The 19,117-nt window shown below is 50.5% G+C and overlaps 1 protein-coding gene across 1 annotated transcript; it reads right to left on the bottom strand.

Annotated features, from left to right (window-relative positions):
- Window positions 1-3,999: 3,999 nt before the first annotated feature.
- CRX (cone-rod homeobox) lies at window positions 4,000-8,300 on the bottom strand. Its single transcript, XM_004607698.1, has 3 exons — window positions 8,207-8,300; window positions 7,134-7,285; window positions 4,000-4,632 (listed from the first exon to the last, which is right to left on the bottom strand). Exons 1-3 carry the CDS (start codon window positions 8,298-8,300, stop codon window positions 4,000-4,002), a joined length of 879 nt encoding a protein of 292 aa, XP_004607755.1.
- Between the last annotated feature and the right edge of the window lie 10,817 nt (window positions 8,301-19,117).

The following is a 19,117-nucleotide window of genomic DNA, read 5'->3' as shown; positions in this document are numbered from 1 at the left end:
GAAGGAAGGAAGGAAGGAAGGGCCAGAGCAGTAGGGCATTTGCTTTGCATGCAGCTGACATGAGTTCAATCTCCAGTATTCCGTATGTTTCCCTGAGCACAGAGCTAGGAGTAACCACTGACAACTGCCAAGGGAAAGAAGGAAGGAAGGAAGGAAGGAAGGAAGGAAGGAAGGAAGGAAGGAAGGAAGGAAGGAAGGAAGGAAGGAAGGAAGGAAGGAAGGAAGGAAGGAAAGAAGGAAGGGAGGGAGGGAGGGAGGGAAGGAAGGAAGGGAGGGAGGGAGGGAGGGAGGGAGGGAAGGAGGGAAGGAAGGAAGGAAGGAAGGAAGGAAGGAAGGAAGGAAGGAAGGAAGGAAGGAAGGAAGGAAGGAAGGAAGGAAGGAAGGAAGGAAGGAGTAATGGAGAGAGGGAAGAGAGAGAAAGGAAGTGAGAGCGAGGGAGGAAGGGAGGGAAAGACCATCATTGACACCACGTTTTCTGTGCCCACCTCTTGGTTGAATGTGTTGGCACATGCAGCGTTTCTGGGGCTGAATAGCTCCCCACTGCATGGTCACAAATTGGGGAGTCACTTCCGAAGGTGCTTGGGGAATTATGCAGTGCCAGAGATGAAACCCTGGCTTCCTGCATGCCAAGTAGGAACTTGAGTCCAGTCCCCTGAACTCTCTCCCCAGACACCAGATTTTATTTTACTTATTTTATTTGACCCATATTTCCTCTCTCCCTTCTCAGTGGCCTTGATTCTCAGATCTATGTCCAGTGATGGGCAAGCCCGTGATTTCTGGGCACTCCCCAGTGGACATGCATAGAGCTGGATTATTGTGAAGGTACTGCCCCCACATCTCTGCAACAATGCCTATTCCCCATCCTATGGGATATTGGCTAGGTCAGGGTTCCAGAACTGAGCCGACCCCTTCTCTCCCCGCTCCATTGCCCACCCTCCAGACCATGGAGGTCCCTAAGCTGCTTCTATCCTACGGATTTGCCTGTTCTTCTGGCAAAGGAAACCCAGCAGCATGTGATCTTCTATGTCTGCCTTCTTCCTCACGTGAGTGGCACCTTTCTAAAATGGTACTGAGGGGATCAGAGCAACAGTACAGAGAGGAGAGCCCTTGCTTTGCATGTAGCCAACCCAGGTTAGATCCCCAGCATCCCATAAGATCCCCCAAGTGCCAACAATAATTATTCCTGAGTGCTGAGACAAGAGTAACCCCTGAGCATCATCAGGTGTGGCCCAAAAAACGAAGTACAAAGGTAGTGAATGTCAGTGTTTCTGAAGGGTCAGGCACTGACATTATGGGTTTGGGAGGAGTCTCCTAAGCAGTGTCCAGGAGACCCTGGAGACCCTCCCAGTGACTCTCAGCCAACCAGGCTGGTGGTTCAGTGCCAGGCCCAAGAACACAGTGACAGTGTTGACCCAGGGCTACCCCCAAGACCAGCAATGCTCGGGGGATCTGCTATGAGCCTTACCCCTCTGCCTCCACCCCCCGCACTGCCTCTCCGGCCCTCTGATGTGGGCTTCACACAAAAAGCAAACCCAGAAAAGTCTGCTGGGCTATTTGACGGTGAAGTTCATGATGAAGAGATGATAACCAACCCCTGTCTTGATTCTCCTCGGGTTGGTCTACCACATGGTCCATGTTCCGAGTAGGAATAGGGTCAGTGAAACCTAGGCAGCAAACATGCTAAGGAGCAGATGTGGACAAAAGCAGGTGTATCTCCATGGAGCCCATATGTGTGTGTGTGTGTGTGTGTTTTAGCCCCACCAGTATAGACACACTTAGCCCAAAACATTGCCACTGGGAGGGACAGTGGCAGAAGATGGTGACTTAGAAGTGGAGAAACCCAGAGCCCGGGACAATGGGAGAGACAAAAGGGAGAGAAGATAAAGAAAATCACAGCAAAAAGAAAAGGGATGCAGCTGACCCTAGGAGTTTTTTGGGGGGGTTGTTTTTTCGGATCACACCTGGCAGTGGGCAAGGCTTCCTCCTGGCTCTGCACTCAGGAATCACTACTGGTGGGGCTCAGGGGACCATATGGGGCACCAGGGATCAAACCCAGGTCAGCTGCAAGCAAGGTAAGCACCCTCCCCACCAAACTATTGCTCCAAACCCCGACCCTGGTTTTATTCCCAGCATCCCTAAGGACTGGCCAGAGTGATCCCTGAGCACAGAGTCAGGAGTAAGCCCTGAGCACTGCCAGGTGTGGTTCCCTCCCACAAAAAAAAAGCAAATAAATAAAAAGCAGAAGAAAGAAAGGGGCTGTGAGGGTGAGCGACAGGGAGAGAAATGGGGACTCCGGGAGGGGGGTGGGGATTGCCAGCTGGCAGAGACGGGCCTGGTGGGGGAGGGGAGCCCATGTTCCTGCTTAACTGGCTTTAGGAATAAGAGGACAGAGCCATATCCCCAGAGACAGAAGGTGGGGCACAGATGGAATCTCGGCTTCTCCAAGGAAACAATACACCACCCCGGCTTTGAAAAGGATTCAGCATTTTATTTTTTTTTCCAGAGGGAACATCCCTAGCAGGGCTGGGGGGCCCAGGACTGCTCCCAGCCATACTCAATTAACCAGTCCAAACAGTCAGTGCTCAGATCCTGTGGGGCCGGGAAACCACCGGAGTCACCCATTTGTGCTCAGGGGAATACGTGGTGCTGAGCAACCCCCCACCCAGCCCCAGTATTTTCTTTCCCAATGGGGCCCTCCTATCCCCTGTAGCGCTGAGGGTTCCGTGCCCTGTTGGGGATGGAACCCGGATGCCCTGCATAGGCTGAGCCATCACAGCCCACAGACAGTCAGGAAGGGGAGCCTACTTCTCTAGGGGGGTGCAGGCAGAATGAGGGGGTCCCTACCCGGAGCCTCGTTCTTCAATCCCCCATTCTTGTTGGCTTTGGGAAGCTGTCCCAACTCCACAACTTCAGACAGCTGCAGATCAGGCGTTGAAGGAGGAACCCCGGGAAAGACCCTCGGAGCCCCCAGAACAAGTTTAACTCCCTTGTTCAGTCCCTCTCTAGAGAAACCTCAGTCATCCCCAAGAAGGGATGTCTTAAAGTCTTCACCCCACTTGCCCCACTTCTATTCCTTATTGCCCCCCCTCCAGAACATCACAGCCCTGGGCTGGAGTGAGAGCACAGCGGATAGGGTGCTTGCCTTTGATCTCTGGCATCCCATATGGTCCCCTGAACACTGCCAGGAGTAACCCCTAAGCATTGCCAGGTATGACCCAAAACAAAAAAAAAAAGCCAGAAGATCACAGCCCTTCATCAAGAACCCCAGGACCGTCCCTTCCCCACCCCCCTTGAATTTCAGCAATGGATCCCTCTGCCCCTTCAAACAATGAACCCCCCACCTTCCTCAGGAGGGGGACTAAGTGTAGCTGAGACTCCTGCCCCCCACCCATGCCACACCAAGTGAGTTCCTCAAGGCTGCATTCCAGCATCCTAAGGGATAATCAAAAGAATGACAGGATGGTTTAAGAAGAGACTAAGAAAAGAAAATGCATATATAGTGAGCAGCCCCCTAAACCTACCGTGAAAACTGCCTTGTGTAAAGTCCATAAAATTTCCCAGTGAAGGGGTGGGAACCATAGTACAGCAGGTAGGGCATTTGCTTTGCACATGACTGACCCGGGTTCGATCCCCCAGCATCCCATGTGGTCCCCTCAGAAGTAATTCTTGAGTGCAGAGCCAGGAGTAACCCCTGAGCCTTGCTGGGTATGACCCAGAAAGAAAAAACAATTCCCAGCAAAGTTTTTTTTATTTCACTGCTCTCTGATCTACGGTTTCCTGATAGGGCCTCTTAGGACTCAGTCTTTGGGATTTTTAGAAGTTATCTCTAACCGTCTGCTTAAAGGGAGAGCGGGGAACTCCAGGGGGAGTCATCCCACCTCTGTGTGCAGGGCGTGATGATCATGATCTCAACACTGCCCACACCCAGCCAAAAAATTTGCTTTCCTGTTGCCCCAGATCTGAACTGAGGGGAGAAAGTTTGATGCAAGAGAATTTCCTCTACAAGATCTGGAACTTCCAGGCACTCTGATCCTTATAATCCAGAGGATCCATGGGGTTGTAGGTGAATTTCCAGGTGCCTGTGGGGTCCTTGAATTCCAAGCTGTCCACGGGACTGTACGTGCTGTAGCTCTGGCTGGACAGAGAAGTGGGTGACTGTGCCAGGGAGGGTCCCACAGAAGGGCCAGAAAGAGGGCTGAGAGCTGGGCCCCCCAGCTGGGGTACCATGGGAGAAAGGTAGGGGTCCAGTCCACTGAAATAGGGGCTTGGGGACCCATAGGCTGAGGGGGAAGAGCAGAAAGTGGGGGCTGGGGCATAGGTCATGGCGTAGGGTGGTGAGGTCAGAGAGGATCCTGGGGCCACCAGCCCAGCCCGCTGGGTGTCAGGCAAAGGGGACTCGGAGGCTGGACTCCAGATGGACACCGTTGCCACTGCAGTGGTGGGGGAGCTCGAGGGAGCAGGCAGTGGAGGGCTGTAGGAATCTGAGATGCCAAGAGGGTCTGCACAGACATCCGTGGGGGGCCTGGGGGACACGCCGGCCTTCCTCTTGGCCGGGCGAACCTTGGTTTGGGCCCCTGGAGGCTGCTGCTGCTTCTGCTGCCGACATTTAGCCCTACGGTTCTTGAACCAGACCTAGGGGGCAAGGAGGTCAGAGGAATGAGACAGGAAGAGTCCCAGGAGCCCTCATGCTCCCCAAGTGTTAGAATTTTACAGGCGGGACAGGTCGGAGTCCTTCTCTTCACTCTGCAATCTGATTGCTGGGTGTTTTATCCCACTCACCCACCCTCCATCCACCCACTCTCCATCCTCTACCCACCGATCCATCAAGCCCCCAACCATCACCCATACATCCATACATCCATCTATCCATTCACTCTCCATCTTTCCACCATCCACATCCATCCTCTACCCACCCACCCATCACCCACACATTCATTCTCTACCCACCCACCCATTCATCCATGCATCCATTCATTCACCTTCCACCCATCCATATCCTCTACCCACCCATCCATCACACCCCTACCCATTACCCATGCATTCATGCGTCCATCCTTCCATCCACTCACCATTTTCCATCCACACACTCATCCACCATCCATCGTCTACCCACCCACCCATCATCATCTACCATCATCATCTACCCATCCATGCATCCATCCATCCATGCATTTATCTAAAAGTTTCATGCATACATCCATACACATCCATCCATCTATTTATCAACTCATCCATAATGAACCTCTACTTGGCTATATATTCCATATAAACACACATATATCCTCACTCTCTCATTACACGTCATACATTAATACAAGTACACATGCTTTAGTCCAGCTTATAATTCATACATACATAGATCTTTTACACCTGCATAGATGCATCCCACATTTGGACACAAATATGTACATTTTCCACCCATTAATACACACACTCATATAAGCCTATCCATACAGACATTTTAATATTCATATCTACATCAGTATAACTACAAATCTTGGGCTGGAGCAATAATACAGCAGGTAGGGCCAGGTTGCACATGACCAACCAAGTTCCATCCCTGAAATCCTATATGGTCCCCTGAGCACCACCAGGAGTGATTCCTGAGTGCAGAGCCAGGAATAACCCCTGAGCATCACCAGGTGTGGCCCAAGAAGCCAAAAAAAATATTTTAAAAATATATGTAGTAAGGATCTGCTGGAGCGATCGCACAGCGAGTAGGGTGTTTGCCTTGCACACAGTCGACCTGGGTTCGATTCCTCCATCCCTCTCAGAGATCCCGGCAAGCTACTAATAGTATCCTGCCCGCACGGCAGAGCCTGGCAAACTACCCATGGCGTATTTGATATGCCAAAAACAGTAACAAGTCTCACAATGGAGACGTTACTGGTGCCTGCTCCAGCAAATCGATGAACAATGGGATGACAGTGATACAGTGTTACAGTAAGGGTCTATCTTACAGTGATTCAATAACAAATTAAAATATAAGGGCTGGAGCAATAGCACAGCGGATAGGGCATTTGCCTTGCATGTGGCAGACCCAGGTTCGATTCCCAGCATCCCATATGGTCCCCTGAACACCGCCAGGGGTAATTCCTGGGTGCAAAGTCTGGAGTAGCCCCTGTGCATCGCCAGGTGTGACCCAAAAAGCAAAAATTAAAAATATGTATAGGAACTGGAGCGATAGCACAGCAGGTAGGCATTTGCCTTGCACGTGGCCGACCCGGGCTTAATTCCCAGCATCCCATATGGGCCCCCGAGCACCTCCAGGAGTAATTCCTGAGTGCAGAGGCCAGGAGTATAACCCCTGTACATTGCCAGGTGTGACCCCAAAAGAAAAAATGTATATATAATTATATATATATACATTCAGCATACATATAAATGTAAATATTCATCATCCATACAATAAAATCTATACTAATAATACATACTTTCAAACACACATCCACATATACCTAATCATGATACATGCACATATGGTCATGCACGTGTGCTGCATACAAACATGCGTGCATTCACAGTGCACATATGCACACATTCATCCAGACTCACATGAATCACACACACACACACACACACACACACACGCGCACATACACTCACACACCGTCTGCCTACTCACCCACCCATGCAGTAGGCTAAGAAGCATCAGGCTTGGGGTGCATCAGCTGAGGTCAGTGAACCCACTATACCCAATCATGGGGCACTCTTGTGAAACAGGATCCATCCCATGAAACACCCACTTGAGCAGGATAAGGGGGGACAGTGGCACTGGGGAGTGGGCGGGGGATCACAGCTCCGATCGAGCTGCCCATGCAGGTCTGAGGACAGGCCCTGACTGACTGATAGATGAAGGCAACAGGGCAGCTCCCACACAGAGGCCAAGGCAGGATGTGCCAGGCAGTGGAGTGACTGTGAAGGAGGTGAGGACAGATGAGGGAGTGTCAATCAGGGTGCTGGGGACTCTAACACTTTCTTGCCTCACCTCCTTCCTCAACCTGTCACCTTGTCTCCTCCCTCACTGTCACCTCACCTTCTTCCTAACTCTAACCTCACTTCCTCCCTCACTCTGTCATCTTGTCTCCTCCTTCCCTCCCCCACCAGTCCGGGATGCCACCCAGTGAGCCCACCTGCACCCTGGACTCAGGCAGGTTGATCTTCAGGGCTGCCTCCTCACGAGCATACACATCAGGATACTGGGTCTTGGCAAATAGGGCCTCCAGCTCCTCCAGCTGGCTCCGGGTGAAGGTGGTCCTCTCCCGCCGCTGCTTCCTTGGAGCACCTGTGGAAGGACAGGCAAGCGGGACTCCAGGTGACCAGGACTCCCTCTCCCCAGAAACAGGGGGCCTTGCTTTCCCCCCCATAACAAGGGGACCCTCTTTTGCCATTAGGAGACTGATGCCCGCCTCCTGCCAGGAGTCCAAGCCACCTCTCTTGGACTGGGATGAGACAGGTGCCAACCGCAGGCAGACAGGCTGACAATGCTGTTTCAGGGCCCGAGAGACAGAACAGGAGGTGGGGAACTTTCCCGGCATGCAGTCCACCCTGGATAGAGCCTCAGCACTACAGAGGGTCCCCCTGAGCCCCACTAGAGCTCGTTCCTCAGCACAAATCCAGGAAGAGCCCAAGCACTGTGGCGTGTGGCCCCAAACAACAAAGAAAGCCAATCTAGAATGTGACCAAACTGCTTCTAACCCATAAAAGAGGCAGGTCCGGGGATGGAGCAATAGCACAGCGGGTAGGGCATTTGCCTTGCACGAGGCTGACCCAGGTTCAATTCCCAGCATCCCATATGGTCCCCTGAGCACCGCCAAGGATAATTCCTGAGTGCAGTGCCAGGAATAACCCCTGTGCATCGCCGGGTGTGAACCAAAAAGAAAAAAAAAAAGAGGGAGGTCCATAGTGATCAACCAAATGCAAAATAAATAAATAAATAAATAAATAAAGAAGCCACCTAAGTCACATTGCTAACAGATGGGGACCCACTGGGAGTCTCATCTACATGTTCCATCCCAACCCACCACCAGGGAAACCGCTCCCCTAACCCCCTGTGAAGGTACCACACCTTCCTTGCAGACCAAGTAACACAGCCAAGCCCTTCTGATGGGCATATGGCTGATGTCACCCGTGAAGGGCTCCTCCTCTTCCTCTGAGCAAAGGAAGTGGAGCAGCCTGGGGTGTGGGGGTGCAGGTTGGTACTCACTTGGGTAGGGTACAGCCGGATGCATCAGGTCCACGCTGGCGCCGCTCAGGGTCAAGGCAGAGTAGTGAGGCCCCGGGTTCAGATACGCCATCATGATCCTGGGGGTGCGGGAAAGGCCCAGGTCAAAGGGCCTGAAAGAGGACAGTCAGCAGGCGGAGGCTCTTCGCCAAGCCGCAGGAGGTGCTTCAGATCCTCAAGCCCCGTCTCGCTCCTGCTTGGGCCTCAGTGCCCTTCACAGTGGCACCGCCTTCCGCGTGAGCACCCCGTGCCTGAGGCTCTGGAAGGCAGAGAGAGCTGACGAGGTGATGGGGACCATGTGGGGACTCACATCCCACCACACGCATCTCCAGGATCTTTGCTATGAGCCGGAGAGGGCGGAGCCTGGGAGAGCAGGGAAGCCATCTGGACCAGTCAGCCCACAGTGGAGGGTATCTCAGAAGACAAGAATTTCCATGCCACCAACCCCCATGGTCCCTGACAAACCAGGACAGTTGGTCACGCTAAGGGACAGGTGGGGGTGGGGCACATCTGAAAAAATAACAGCAGTAAGGCTCCTCCCTCACCACAGGAATCGTCCATCCAGCTGATGAGAGAAAGGAGTATTAGAGAAGCCAGGGAGATGGCACAGCGGGGAGGGCAAATTCCATCCCTGGCATCCCATAGGGACCCCTAAGCACCACCAGAAGCGATCTCTGAGTGCAGAGCCAGGAGTTAAGCCCTGAGCACAGCCAGTTGTGACCTGAAACCCAGATGTTCAAATATTAAATTATTTTGTCAATCAGGGGTATAAACATGCCTGTGTGTGTATTAAATGTCTCATATTACCAAATTACATGCACTATACTATGGCAATCAAGGGGGAGTGGGTATACTCTGCAGGATATATGTTTTCAAAGGTAGACAGCAATTGCACATACACAATATATGGGCTGGAAAAACAAATTATCTAATGCTTCCTTTTCAGCAGGTCTGACTTTAGGGGAGAGACTCTCCAAACAATAGTGAGTTTTGTTGAAATATTGAATGCAATCAAAGTGAAAGTAAAGTGAAATTTATTAGTTACACAGGCGGGGAGCTAAGGGTGGGGGGGCTAGGGGTGTGGGGGGGGTTAGGGGTGTGGGGGTGCGGGGTGGAGCTATACTGGGATTCTTGGTGATGGAATATGTGCACTGGTGAAGGGATGGGTATTCGAGCATTGTATAACTAAGATTTAAACCTGAAAACTTTGTAACTTTCCACATGGTGACTCAATAAAAAAATAAATTAAAAATAAATATATATATGTATATATATGTGTATATATATATATATGGGCTGGAGCGATAGCGTAACAGGTAGGGCATTCGCCTTGCACACAGCCAACCCAGGTTCGATTCCTTTGCCCCTCTCGGAGAGCCCAGCAAGCTACCGAGAGTGCTCGCCCACACGGCAGAGCCTGGCAAGCTACCTGTGGCATATTCGATATGCTAAAAACAGTAACAAGAAGTCTCACAATGGAGACGTTACTGATGACCGCTCAAGCAAATCGATGAGCAACAGGATGACGGTGACAGTGACCATTATATTTGTACATCTAAGCATATGGATGTGGATAGATGTGCACTGTAGATGCATGGAAAAAGAACAGACACTTGTAAAAATGACCGCTTGGAGAAGAGTGTGCTCCATCTCTACTCTGTTTTCAGTCTAGATTACTTTTGTGGTTGCATTTGTTATTCTCAGCTGTGCTCAGAGCTTGCTCATGGCTCTGCACTCAGGGATCAATGACTCCTGGCAGGCTGGGAGGACCCTAGGTGGTGTCCAGGGATGGGACCATGTCAGCCAGGTGCAAAGCAGACACCCCACCTGCTGTTATCTCTCCAGTTCGAATTTGGATCACTTTTTTAATCATGTAGTACGTATTATCTTCTCAAAAATAAAACATCCCCAAAATATTTTTTCAAAAAGGAAGGAAAGACCCAGAATGATATGACAGCAGGGAGGGCACTCGCCTTGCACACAGCTGACCTGAGTTCAATCTTCAATATCCTATATGGTCCCCTGAGCACTGCCAGCAGTGAGCCCTGAGTGTAGAGCCAGGAGTAACTCCTGAGCATTGCTGGGTGAGTAGCCCCCCCAAAGGAAAAAAAAAAGGAAAGAAAATGAAAAGAAATAGCACCCGAGTGAGCATCACCAAGAGGGATCCCAAACACACAACAAAAGTTTTTAATTGGGGGCTGGAGTGATAGCACAGCGGGTAGGGCGTTTGCCTTGCACGCGGCCGACCCGGGTTCGATTCCCAGCATCCCATATGGTCCCCTGAGCACCGCCAGGGGTAATTCCTGAGTGCAGAGCCAGGAGTGACCCTTGTGCATCGCCAGGTGTGACCCAAAAAGCAAAAAAAAAAAAAAAAAAAAAAAAAAGTTTTTAATTTATTTGAGATTCTACCTCATCCTCCCTCTTACCGCCCGTTACTCGGGACCTGGGCTTGCATGCCTATTGATTAGAAGCCAAGCTTCTCCTAGCCATTTAGGGATTAGTAGTGCTGTTCGGAATATTTTTAAGAGTCATGGGGCAGGGCTGGAGTAACAGTACAGTGGGGAGGGCGTTTGCTTTGCACGCAGCCAACCTGGCATCCCATAGGGTACCCCAAGCACCACCAGGAGTGATTCCTGAATGCAGAGCCAGGAGTGACCCCCTAAGCATTACTCAGGATGTGACCCAAAAAGCCAAAAAAAGAAAAGTCTTGGGGTCACACCAGGCAGACCTCAGGGGCCATTTCCTGCATAGCTCTGGGGGCCACCCCCAGTGCTGAAGCTGCAGAAACTTGCCACACCAGAGATCCAACTCTGGCCTCCTGGTGTTCACATCCTGGGGCTCAGACAGGGGGCACCCAAGGCTCAAACCCTCATGGAGATAATTGCTTTGACCACTGGGGGCAGGAAGACCACTGCAAGCTAGGTGGTCCACAGCCCACAGAACTTGCAGTTGTTTAGCTGTTCCCTCCCCTCGGCCCCACCAACTCTGGGTTGGAACACAACAGCCCAGAGTCTGGAGCAAGACCTCAGGGACTGGCCAGAGAGAGAGCACATAAGTGAAGGCTCTCATCTTGCACACCACTGACCCCCCGACAGCATACCCTAGTATCCTTCCCTGATCCCCACTAAGAGGAATCCCAGAACACAGAACCAGAAATGAGCCTGGAGCACCGCCAAACGTGGCCCAGAAAAGCAAACTTAAAATAAATTTTAAATAAAGCAAACACAAATCCGATCAGGGCAGCCAGACACTGAGAGTCCTGGGTCTCAGCCTGGAGGGCTACATTTCTCCTGCCTCCTACCCTCCTCCCAGCCACCCCAGCTGTACCCCAACCCCATTGGGGTACAGAGGGAGGTGCAGGTGTCTCTATGAGGAGAGCCCCCTGGGGAACCTGAGGGATCAGCCACCCACTGAGATTCCAGTCCAGGGGCACCCCTGCCCCTGAGGGGTTGGGTTTTTCTGGGTTTGGGAGGTTCTTTTTTAGGTTTTGGAGTCACGCCCTGTGATACTCAGGGGTTACCCCTGGCTCTGCACTCAGGAATAACTTCTGGCTGGGCTCAGGAGACCATATGGGATGCTGGGAATCAAACCTGGGTCGTGCAAGGCAAATGCCCTCCCCACGTGCTATTGCTCCGACACAATCCCTGAGATTCTGAACACCAGTAGCCACCCACCCTGGGCCCTGTCTCTGTCCGTGGAGCAAACATTTCCTCATCCTGGGCACTTGCCAGGCAGGGGAAGAAATCAAGATTGGGTGAGCAAAGAGGTAAAAACACAACAGAAGACGGATTTCCAGGAAGTGTTGTCTTGGGATCACACCCGCAGTGCCCAGGGCTGTCTCCTGGCCTGTGCAGTGCTGGTGATCGAACCAGGACTTGCCATCAAGATAACGCCTGAACCCTGTGCTGTCTCTCAAGTCAGTGAACAGTTTTTGGTAGTTTCGTGTTGTTGCTTTTGGTCCTGGGGCCACATTCAGCGGTGCTCACGGCTGACTTCTGACCCGATTCTGGCAGTGCTCGGGGAACCATATGAGGTGCCAGGGATCGAATTCCAGTCAGTCACATGCAAAGCAAATGCCCTCCCCGCTGTACCACAGCTCTGGCCCCATCAGTGATAAGAATTTTTTTTTTTTGCTTTTTTTGGGTCACACCCAGCGATGCTCAGGGGTTACTCCTGGCTTTGTACTCAGGAATTACTCCCAGCGGTGCTTGGGGGACCATATGGGATGCCGGAGATCGAACCCGGGTCGGCCGCGTGCAAGGCAAACACCCTACCCGCTGTGCTATCACTCCGGCCCAGAGATAAGAATTTTAAAGAAAATACAAGCACCGGCTTTGTGTGTTGTAATCCCCAGATTCCATACATGGCCCCACACCGTCCCCCAAGCACCCAGCCAGGAGTAGCCCTGAGCACTGGCGGATGTGACCCAAAAACTAAAAAGACAGAATGGGGTGTTAGGAGTGAAAAAAAAATTTAGCTCTGCAGGCTGGGAGAGATGTTTCCTGTCACTTCTGCCCCTGAATCTTCCCGGTGCGCTCATGCCCTAGCCAGTCCCTGACCCAACCCACTGCATGGAAGAGAGCCCCTTCCATCCTCTCCCTACAGCCTTTCACGTGCCCTCCCTCTCCAGGCAGCCCACCAGGATTCACCAAACCTCAGGACAGAACAATTTGTGTCCCTCCTCTGATCAGCACCCATTCCCAGATGCTGCAAACACAGCCAAGAAGCTGAACTCCACCCTGTGCTGGGTCCCCCACCATCATCGTCTCCTATCCCCAGCCCACTCACCTTCACCAGAGGCCCAGGTTGTCCTAGAGGCTGAGGCTGGACCCAGAGGACAGCTGCAGACTGAGGCTGGAGATACCGTGGCAGGGACAGGTTTTAAGCCCTGGCAGGGAGTGATGTCAGCGGCGGTGGCCTGGATCTAGCAGGGTAATCCAGAGGGGACCCCAGAGGTGACATTGACAGGGAGGGGGAGGGGCGCCGTCTGCCTAATCTCCTCCCCTCCCCCATCACAGCCCCACTCCCCGCTTGTGCCTACCAACCCCACCCCCCCTCCATTCTGAGGGTCTCTCCTGAGTTGCTGCTTCCCCAGAGATTGAATGCATGCAAGAGGAACAGAGGCTTTCCTGGACCCTCTCCCAGGACCCCCATTCTGCCCCGAGCACCACCACCATGGTCTCTCTCAGTGCTGTCCCATGGGACTTGTTTGCTGCCTCTGTTTCCCCAGTGGCCCTGCGCAACTGAGCCCCCCTCCCCCACATGCGTTCTCTCTCCCCCTCTCCTCCCTGGCACTGTTGGGGTTCCAGTGCTCAGACTCTCTTTACTCATGGCCCCCCAAAACAAACAAATAAATAAAGAGAAAAGAAAATAGATAGATTAGATATAAAAAAAAAATTGTTTTATTTTGGGGGCACACCCAGCCATCAGGGTTTATTCCTGGCTCTGCACTCAGGAATCACTCCTGGCAGTTATCCAGGAACTATATGGGTTGCCAGAGATCAAACCCGGGTCAACCACGTGCAAGGCAAATGCCCTCCCCATGGTACTATTACTCCGGCTCCAGAGCAAAAGTTTTTAAGTTCTTGTCTACAAAACACATCAAGTTGCGGGGTGCAGAACTATAATAGCAGGAAGAGCATTTGCCTTGCACGAGGTGGACCCGGGTTCCATCCCCAGCACCCCATATGCCCCTCTGAGGCCACCAGAAGTGATCCCTAAGCACAGAGCCAGAATAAGCCCTGAGCAGCTCCAGGTGTGGTCCCAAAACAGCAACAACCCAAAAAAAGCATCACATTGGGCCAAAGTGATAGTAAAGTGGATGAGAAGCTTGCCTTGATCCCCAGCTCCCTATAAGGTACCCCCCAAACCCTGCAGGAGTGATCTGAGTGTAGAGCTAGGAGTCAGCCCTGGGCACTGCTGTATGTGACCACCCCCCATCAAAGAAAGAAAGAAAGAAAGAAAGAAAGAAAGAAAGAAAGAAAGAAAGAAAGAAAGAAAGAAAGAAAGAAAGAAAGAAAGAAAGAAAGAAAGAAAGAAAGAAAGAAAGAAAGAAAGAAAGAAAGAAAGAAAGAAAGAAAGAAAGAAAGAAAGAAAGAAAGACTTCAAGTTAACACAAAATGCAATCAACATCTATTCAAACAATTGTCAAGACTACTGGCAAAATATATCTATTGTGGGGGGCAGAGTTATAGTTCAGTGAGGAGGGTATTTGCCTTGCACGCAGCCAATCTTGGATTCAATCATCTCATCTCAAGCACTGCCAAACCCCTGAGGAGTAACCCTGAGGAGCATCGCCAAGTGTGACACAAAAAGCCATAAGTAAGTAAATAAATATGTATCTTTTGCAGACCTAATTTCCTCTATACATGTGATGCCTCTAGTAAATTAGCATTGGAGCTGGACAGATAGCACAGTGGGTAAGGTACCTGCCTTGCATGCAACTGCCCTGAGTTTGATTCCCACAACGAAATGATCCCCCCAAATGATCCCCAGCATCATCAAGAGTAATCCCTGTAAGTAAATAAAGTACCAAACGTGGTAGCCTCTCAGTGTCTATAGTGCAAACCAAAATGCCCAAAAGTAGAGCGTATGAGAGAAATTGTCTGCCATAGAAGTGGGGGAGAGGTGGAATGGGGGCGTGAATACTGGCGACATTGGTGGTGAAAAATGTACACTGGTGGGGGGGATAGGTGTTTGATCATTGTATGACTGAAACAGAAACATGAAAGCTTTGTAGGTGTATTTCACAATGATTCAATAAAAATAAAAATAATTAAAAATTAAATTAAATTTAAAAAGAGTGATCCCTGAATGCAGAGCCGGGTATAAGCCCAGTTGTGACCTATCCACAAAAAAAGGAAAAAATTGACCAGAAGACATAGTTCACAAAAGATACATAAAAACAGTAGGGAGGGGTTGGAGCAATAACACAGCGGGTAGGGCGTTTGCCTTGCACGCCGCCGACCAGAGTTCAATTCCCAGCATCCTATATGGTCTCCTGAGCACTGCCAGGGGTAATTCCTGAGTGCATGAGCCAGGAGTAATCCCTGTACACCGCTGGGTGTGACCCCCCAAAAAAAGCAAAAAAAAAAAAAAAAAACAGTAGGGACAGTGTTTGCTTTGCATATGGCCCACCCACCCAGTTTCGATCCCTGACATACTATATGGTCCCTTGAGTCCCACCAGGAGTGATTCCTGATTCTGGAGCTCCTGAACACCGTTGGTATGACCCAAAAATTAAAAAAATTAAAAAGACACACAGAACAGCCAACACAGAAAAAATATTTAATATTATAGTAAAGCCTGAAAACGCTAGGCTGCACTCGTGGTTCAGAGGAAAACCGTATGTACGGCATGCACAAGGCTCAGGGTGTGATCCCTCATGCCCAGAATATTAATTAGCAGGGGCCAGAGCAATAGCACAGCAGGGATGGCGTTTTCCTTTCATGCAAACTACCCAGTTCAATCCCGAGCATCCCATAGTGTCCCCTGAGCACCACCGGGAGTAATTCCTGAATGCAGAGCCCGAAGTAACTCCTGAGCATTGCTGAGTGTGATCCAAAAGAAAAAGAAAAATTAATTAACAATTACTTAAAGACAAAAACACAAAAAATAATTTTTTTGGTTACTGGGCCACATGGCTGGAGGGATAGCACAGCGGGTAGGGTGTTTACCTTGCATGCAGCCAACCCGGGTTCAATTCCTCCATCCCTTTCGGAGAGACTGGCAAGCTCCTGAGAGTATCCCGCCCGCACGGCAGAGCCTGGCAAGCTACCCGTGGCATATTCGATGATATGCCAAAAACAGTAACAAGTGTCACAATGGAGACGTTACTGGTGCCTGCTCGAGCAAATCGATGAACAACGGGATGACAGTGCTACAGTGCTACTGGGCCACATCCAGTGGTGGGCTCAGGGGACCATATGGGGTGCCAGAGATAGAATCTGTGTCCACTGCGTGCAAGGCAAGAGCCATACCCACTGTCCTATTGCTCCAGCCTGATGAGCACCAAAACCTTATGGTAAAGAAGGTCCACACCACAAAAGTGGGTGAGACAGGGCTTGGAGAAGCTCTTTCCCTGCTGCAGAGGAAGGCCTGGAACAATTGCTTTGGAGGAGTGCTCAGCCTTTTCCCCAGTTTGCCATTAATTATACCATAACACGCTGACTGTGTAATTCCACTCTGAGGTACCAATCCAAGAGAAGTTAAAAAACCTAGACCTGGGGGCTGGAGAGATAGCACAGTGGGTAGGGCGGTAGGGCGTTTGCCTTGCACGCGGCCGACCCGGGTTCAAATCCCAGCATCCCATATGGTCCCCTGAGCATGGCCAGGGGTAATTCCTGAGTGCAGAGCCAGGAGTAACCCCTGTGCATCGCCAGGTGTGACCCAAAAAGCAAAAAAAAAAAAAAAAAAAAAAAACCTAGACCTGCCGGAAGACTGGTGGAGAAATGCTCATGGCAGCTAGTTTGAGAAATGCTCACCACAGCCACTTCCCTCATGCTGATGCCGAATGAGAAGTCAAAGTGTCTAGAGCTTGGCTTACACTGGAGGGAACAGGGTGGGAGGCACTTGCCTCAGACGCGGCCCATTTCAAGTCCATTTCCAAAGTTTCATGGTCCTGCAAGGGACCCTAGGACCTTCTTTTTTGTTTGTTTGTTTTTGTTCTGGGGCCACGCCCAAAAATGCTCAAGGGTTACTCCTGACTCTGCACTCAAGAATCACTCCTGGGCTGGAGCAATAGCACAGTGGGTAGGGCATTATGCCTTGCACGTGGCCAACCCGGGTTCATTTCCAGCATGCCATATGGTCCCCTAAGCACTGCCAGGAGTAATTCTGAGTGTACAGCCAGGAGTAACCCCTGTGCATTGCTGGGTGTGACCCCAAAAGCAAAAAAAAAAAATACTAAAACAAGAATCACTCCTGGCAGTGCTCAGGGGACCACATGGGATACTGGGGATTGAACCTGGGTCTGCCACATGCAAGGCAGGCACCTCACCCACTGTATTATCAATTCAGTCCCAACCTAGGGCCTTCTGAGCACTTCTTCAGAGATCCAGAAAAAGAGATGTCAGAGTCTTTTGGCAGATAGGACAGCAGGGAGAGCGCTTGCCTTGCACGTGGCCAAGCCAGGTTATACCCCCACAAATGCATATGGTTCTCACTCAGAGTCCTTCAGGAGTGATCCCTGAGCACTGCTGAGTGTAGCCCCAAAACAAACAAAATAAAATTGCCTATTGCATATCCAACCGCATGTACATAGATAGATGGTCTGTAAGACATCACAGGAAGCCACACGCAAGCAGCTTAAGCACTAAAGTGTGACCCAAAAGCCAAAAACTAAAAATAACTAAAACAAAGGCGTGAGCTAGAGAGATAATACAGTGGGTAAGGCTCTTGCCTTGCACATGGCCGATGTGGGTTCGATCCCTGGCATCCCATATGATCTCCTGAACACCCGCCAAGAGTGATTCTTGAGCATAGAGCCAGGAGTAACCCCTGAGCATCACCAGGTTTGGCCCCAAAACCAAAACTTAAAACAAAATAAAGTTTAAATTTAAATTTAAATTAAACAGAGGAGGGGCTGGAGCAATAGCACAGCGGGTAGGGCGTTTGCCTTGCACGCAGTCGAACCAGGTTTGATTCCCAGCATCCCATATGGTCCCCTGAGCATGGCCAGGGGTAGTTCCTGAGTGCAGAGCCAGGTGTGACCCAAAAAGCAAAATTAATTAATTAATTAATTAATTAAACAGAGGCTGTTAGGGTCTGGTGTCGATAATTTCCCCCTTCTCGAGCCCACACAGAGTTCAGCCAGTAATGTAATACACAAGCAGAGTTTATTAAGCCAGCTAGCTGGGGTCAAGCTTCTAGGCACGCAGGCCCAAGCAAGACCCCAAATAAGGGAAAAGCTGCAAGTTTTGGGGGTTTTGGTTTGTTGTGTTTTGTTTTTTTGTTTTGTTTTGTTTTTTGGGTCAGAACTGGCAATGCACAGGGGTTACTCCTGGCTTTGCACTCAGGAATTACTCCTGGTGGTGCTCAGGGGACCATATGGGAGTTTTATAGTTAATGTTTACATCTGCTTACATCCTAATCCACACATACGAATTTTAACAAAAACATAAGTTAAAATGCAAGTTTCATGATTCAGAAGAAAACATAATTTCAAGTAGTACAAACAAACAGTTACAGATAGGTGATCTGGACATGCTTTCAGAACATTCTGGTGGCTGTTCACCCTGCTTGTGTCTGGGTGGCTTCTACGGACAGTGAATAGCGATTATGAAACTATTTGCCAAGGCCGAGTTTTCAGCCCTAATGACCGTCCCTCACAGATGGACGGTGGGGAGAAGTGGGGTTTTAAGAAAAACAAAAAGGTTTAGGTAAAACAAGATGTGAAGCAGGAACCAGACATGATGGAGTCGCTTCTGCCCCGCTGTGCATCCAACAAGGCGTAAGTAGGGACCAAAGCAATAGCAATAGCACAGTAGATAGGGCTCTTGCCTTACTGCAGCCAACCCAGTTGTGATCCCTGGCATCCCATATAGTCCCCCAAGCACCACCAGGAGTAATTCCTGAGTGCAGAGTCAGGAGTACACCTGATCGTTGTCAGATCTGGCCCCAAAAAAAGCCAAAAAGATAAAGCATAACAGTCTAGCATGCATCAACTTATTTAAAATACACCCATGAAAATTTAGAGTAAAATGAACCCACACCATGGTCATACCTATATTCCCCTAAAGGAAAACAGGGCCAAGGGGTGTGGCCCAGCTTAACTGGCTGCAAATCGCCTTAAGGTCACCACCAGGGAACAGCCCTCGGCACCATCTGTTGCAAGCTGGCAGGTCTAGCGGTCCCTGGAAATGGCCCATAAGTAACTCAGCTGTCAGGACAAGC

This window comes from Sorex araneus, chromosome 8 (assembly GCF_027595985.1).
Source record: "Sorex araneus isolate mSorAra2 chromosome 8, mSorAra2.pri, whole genome shotgun sequence".
In the NCBI taxonomy this organism is placed as follows: domain Eukaryota; kingdom Metazoa; phylum Chordata; class Mammalia; order Eulipotyphla; family Soricidae; genus Sorex; species Sorex araneus.
This window is presented reverse-complemented; position numbering and strand designations above follow the sequence as displayed.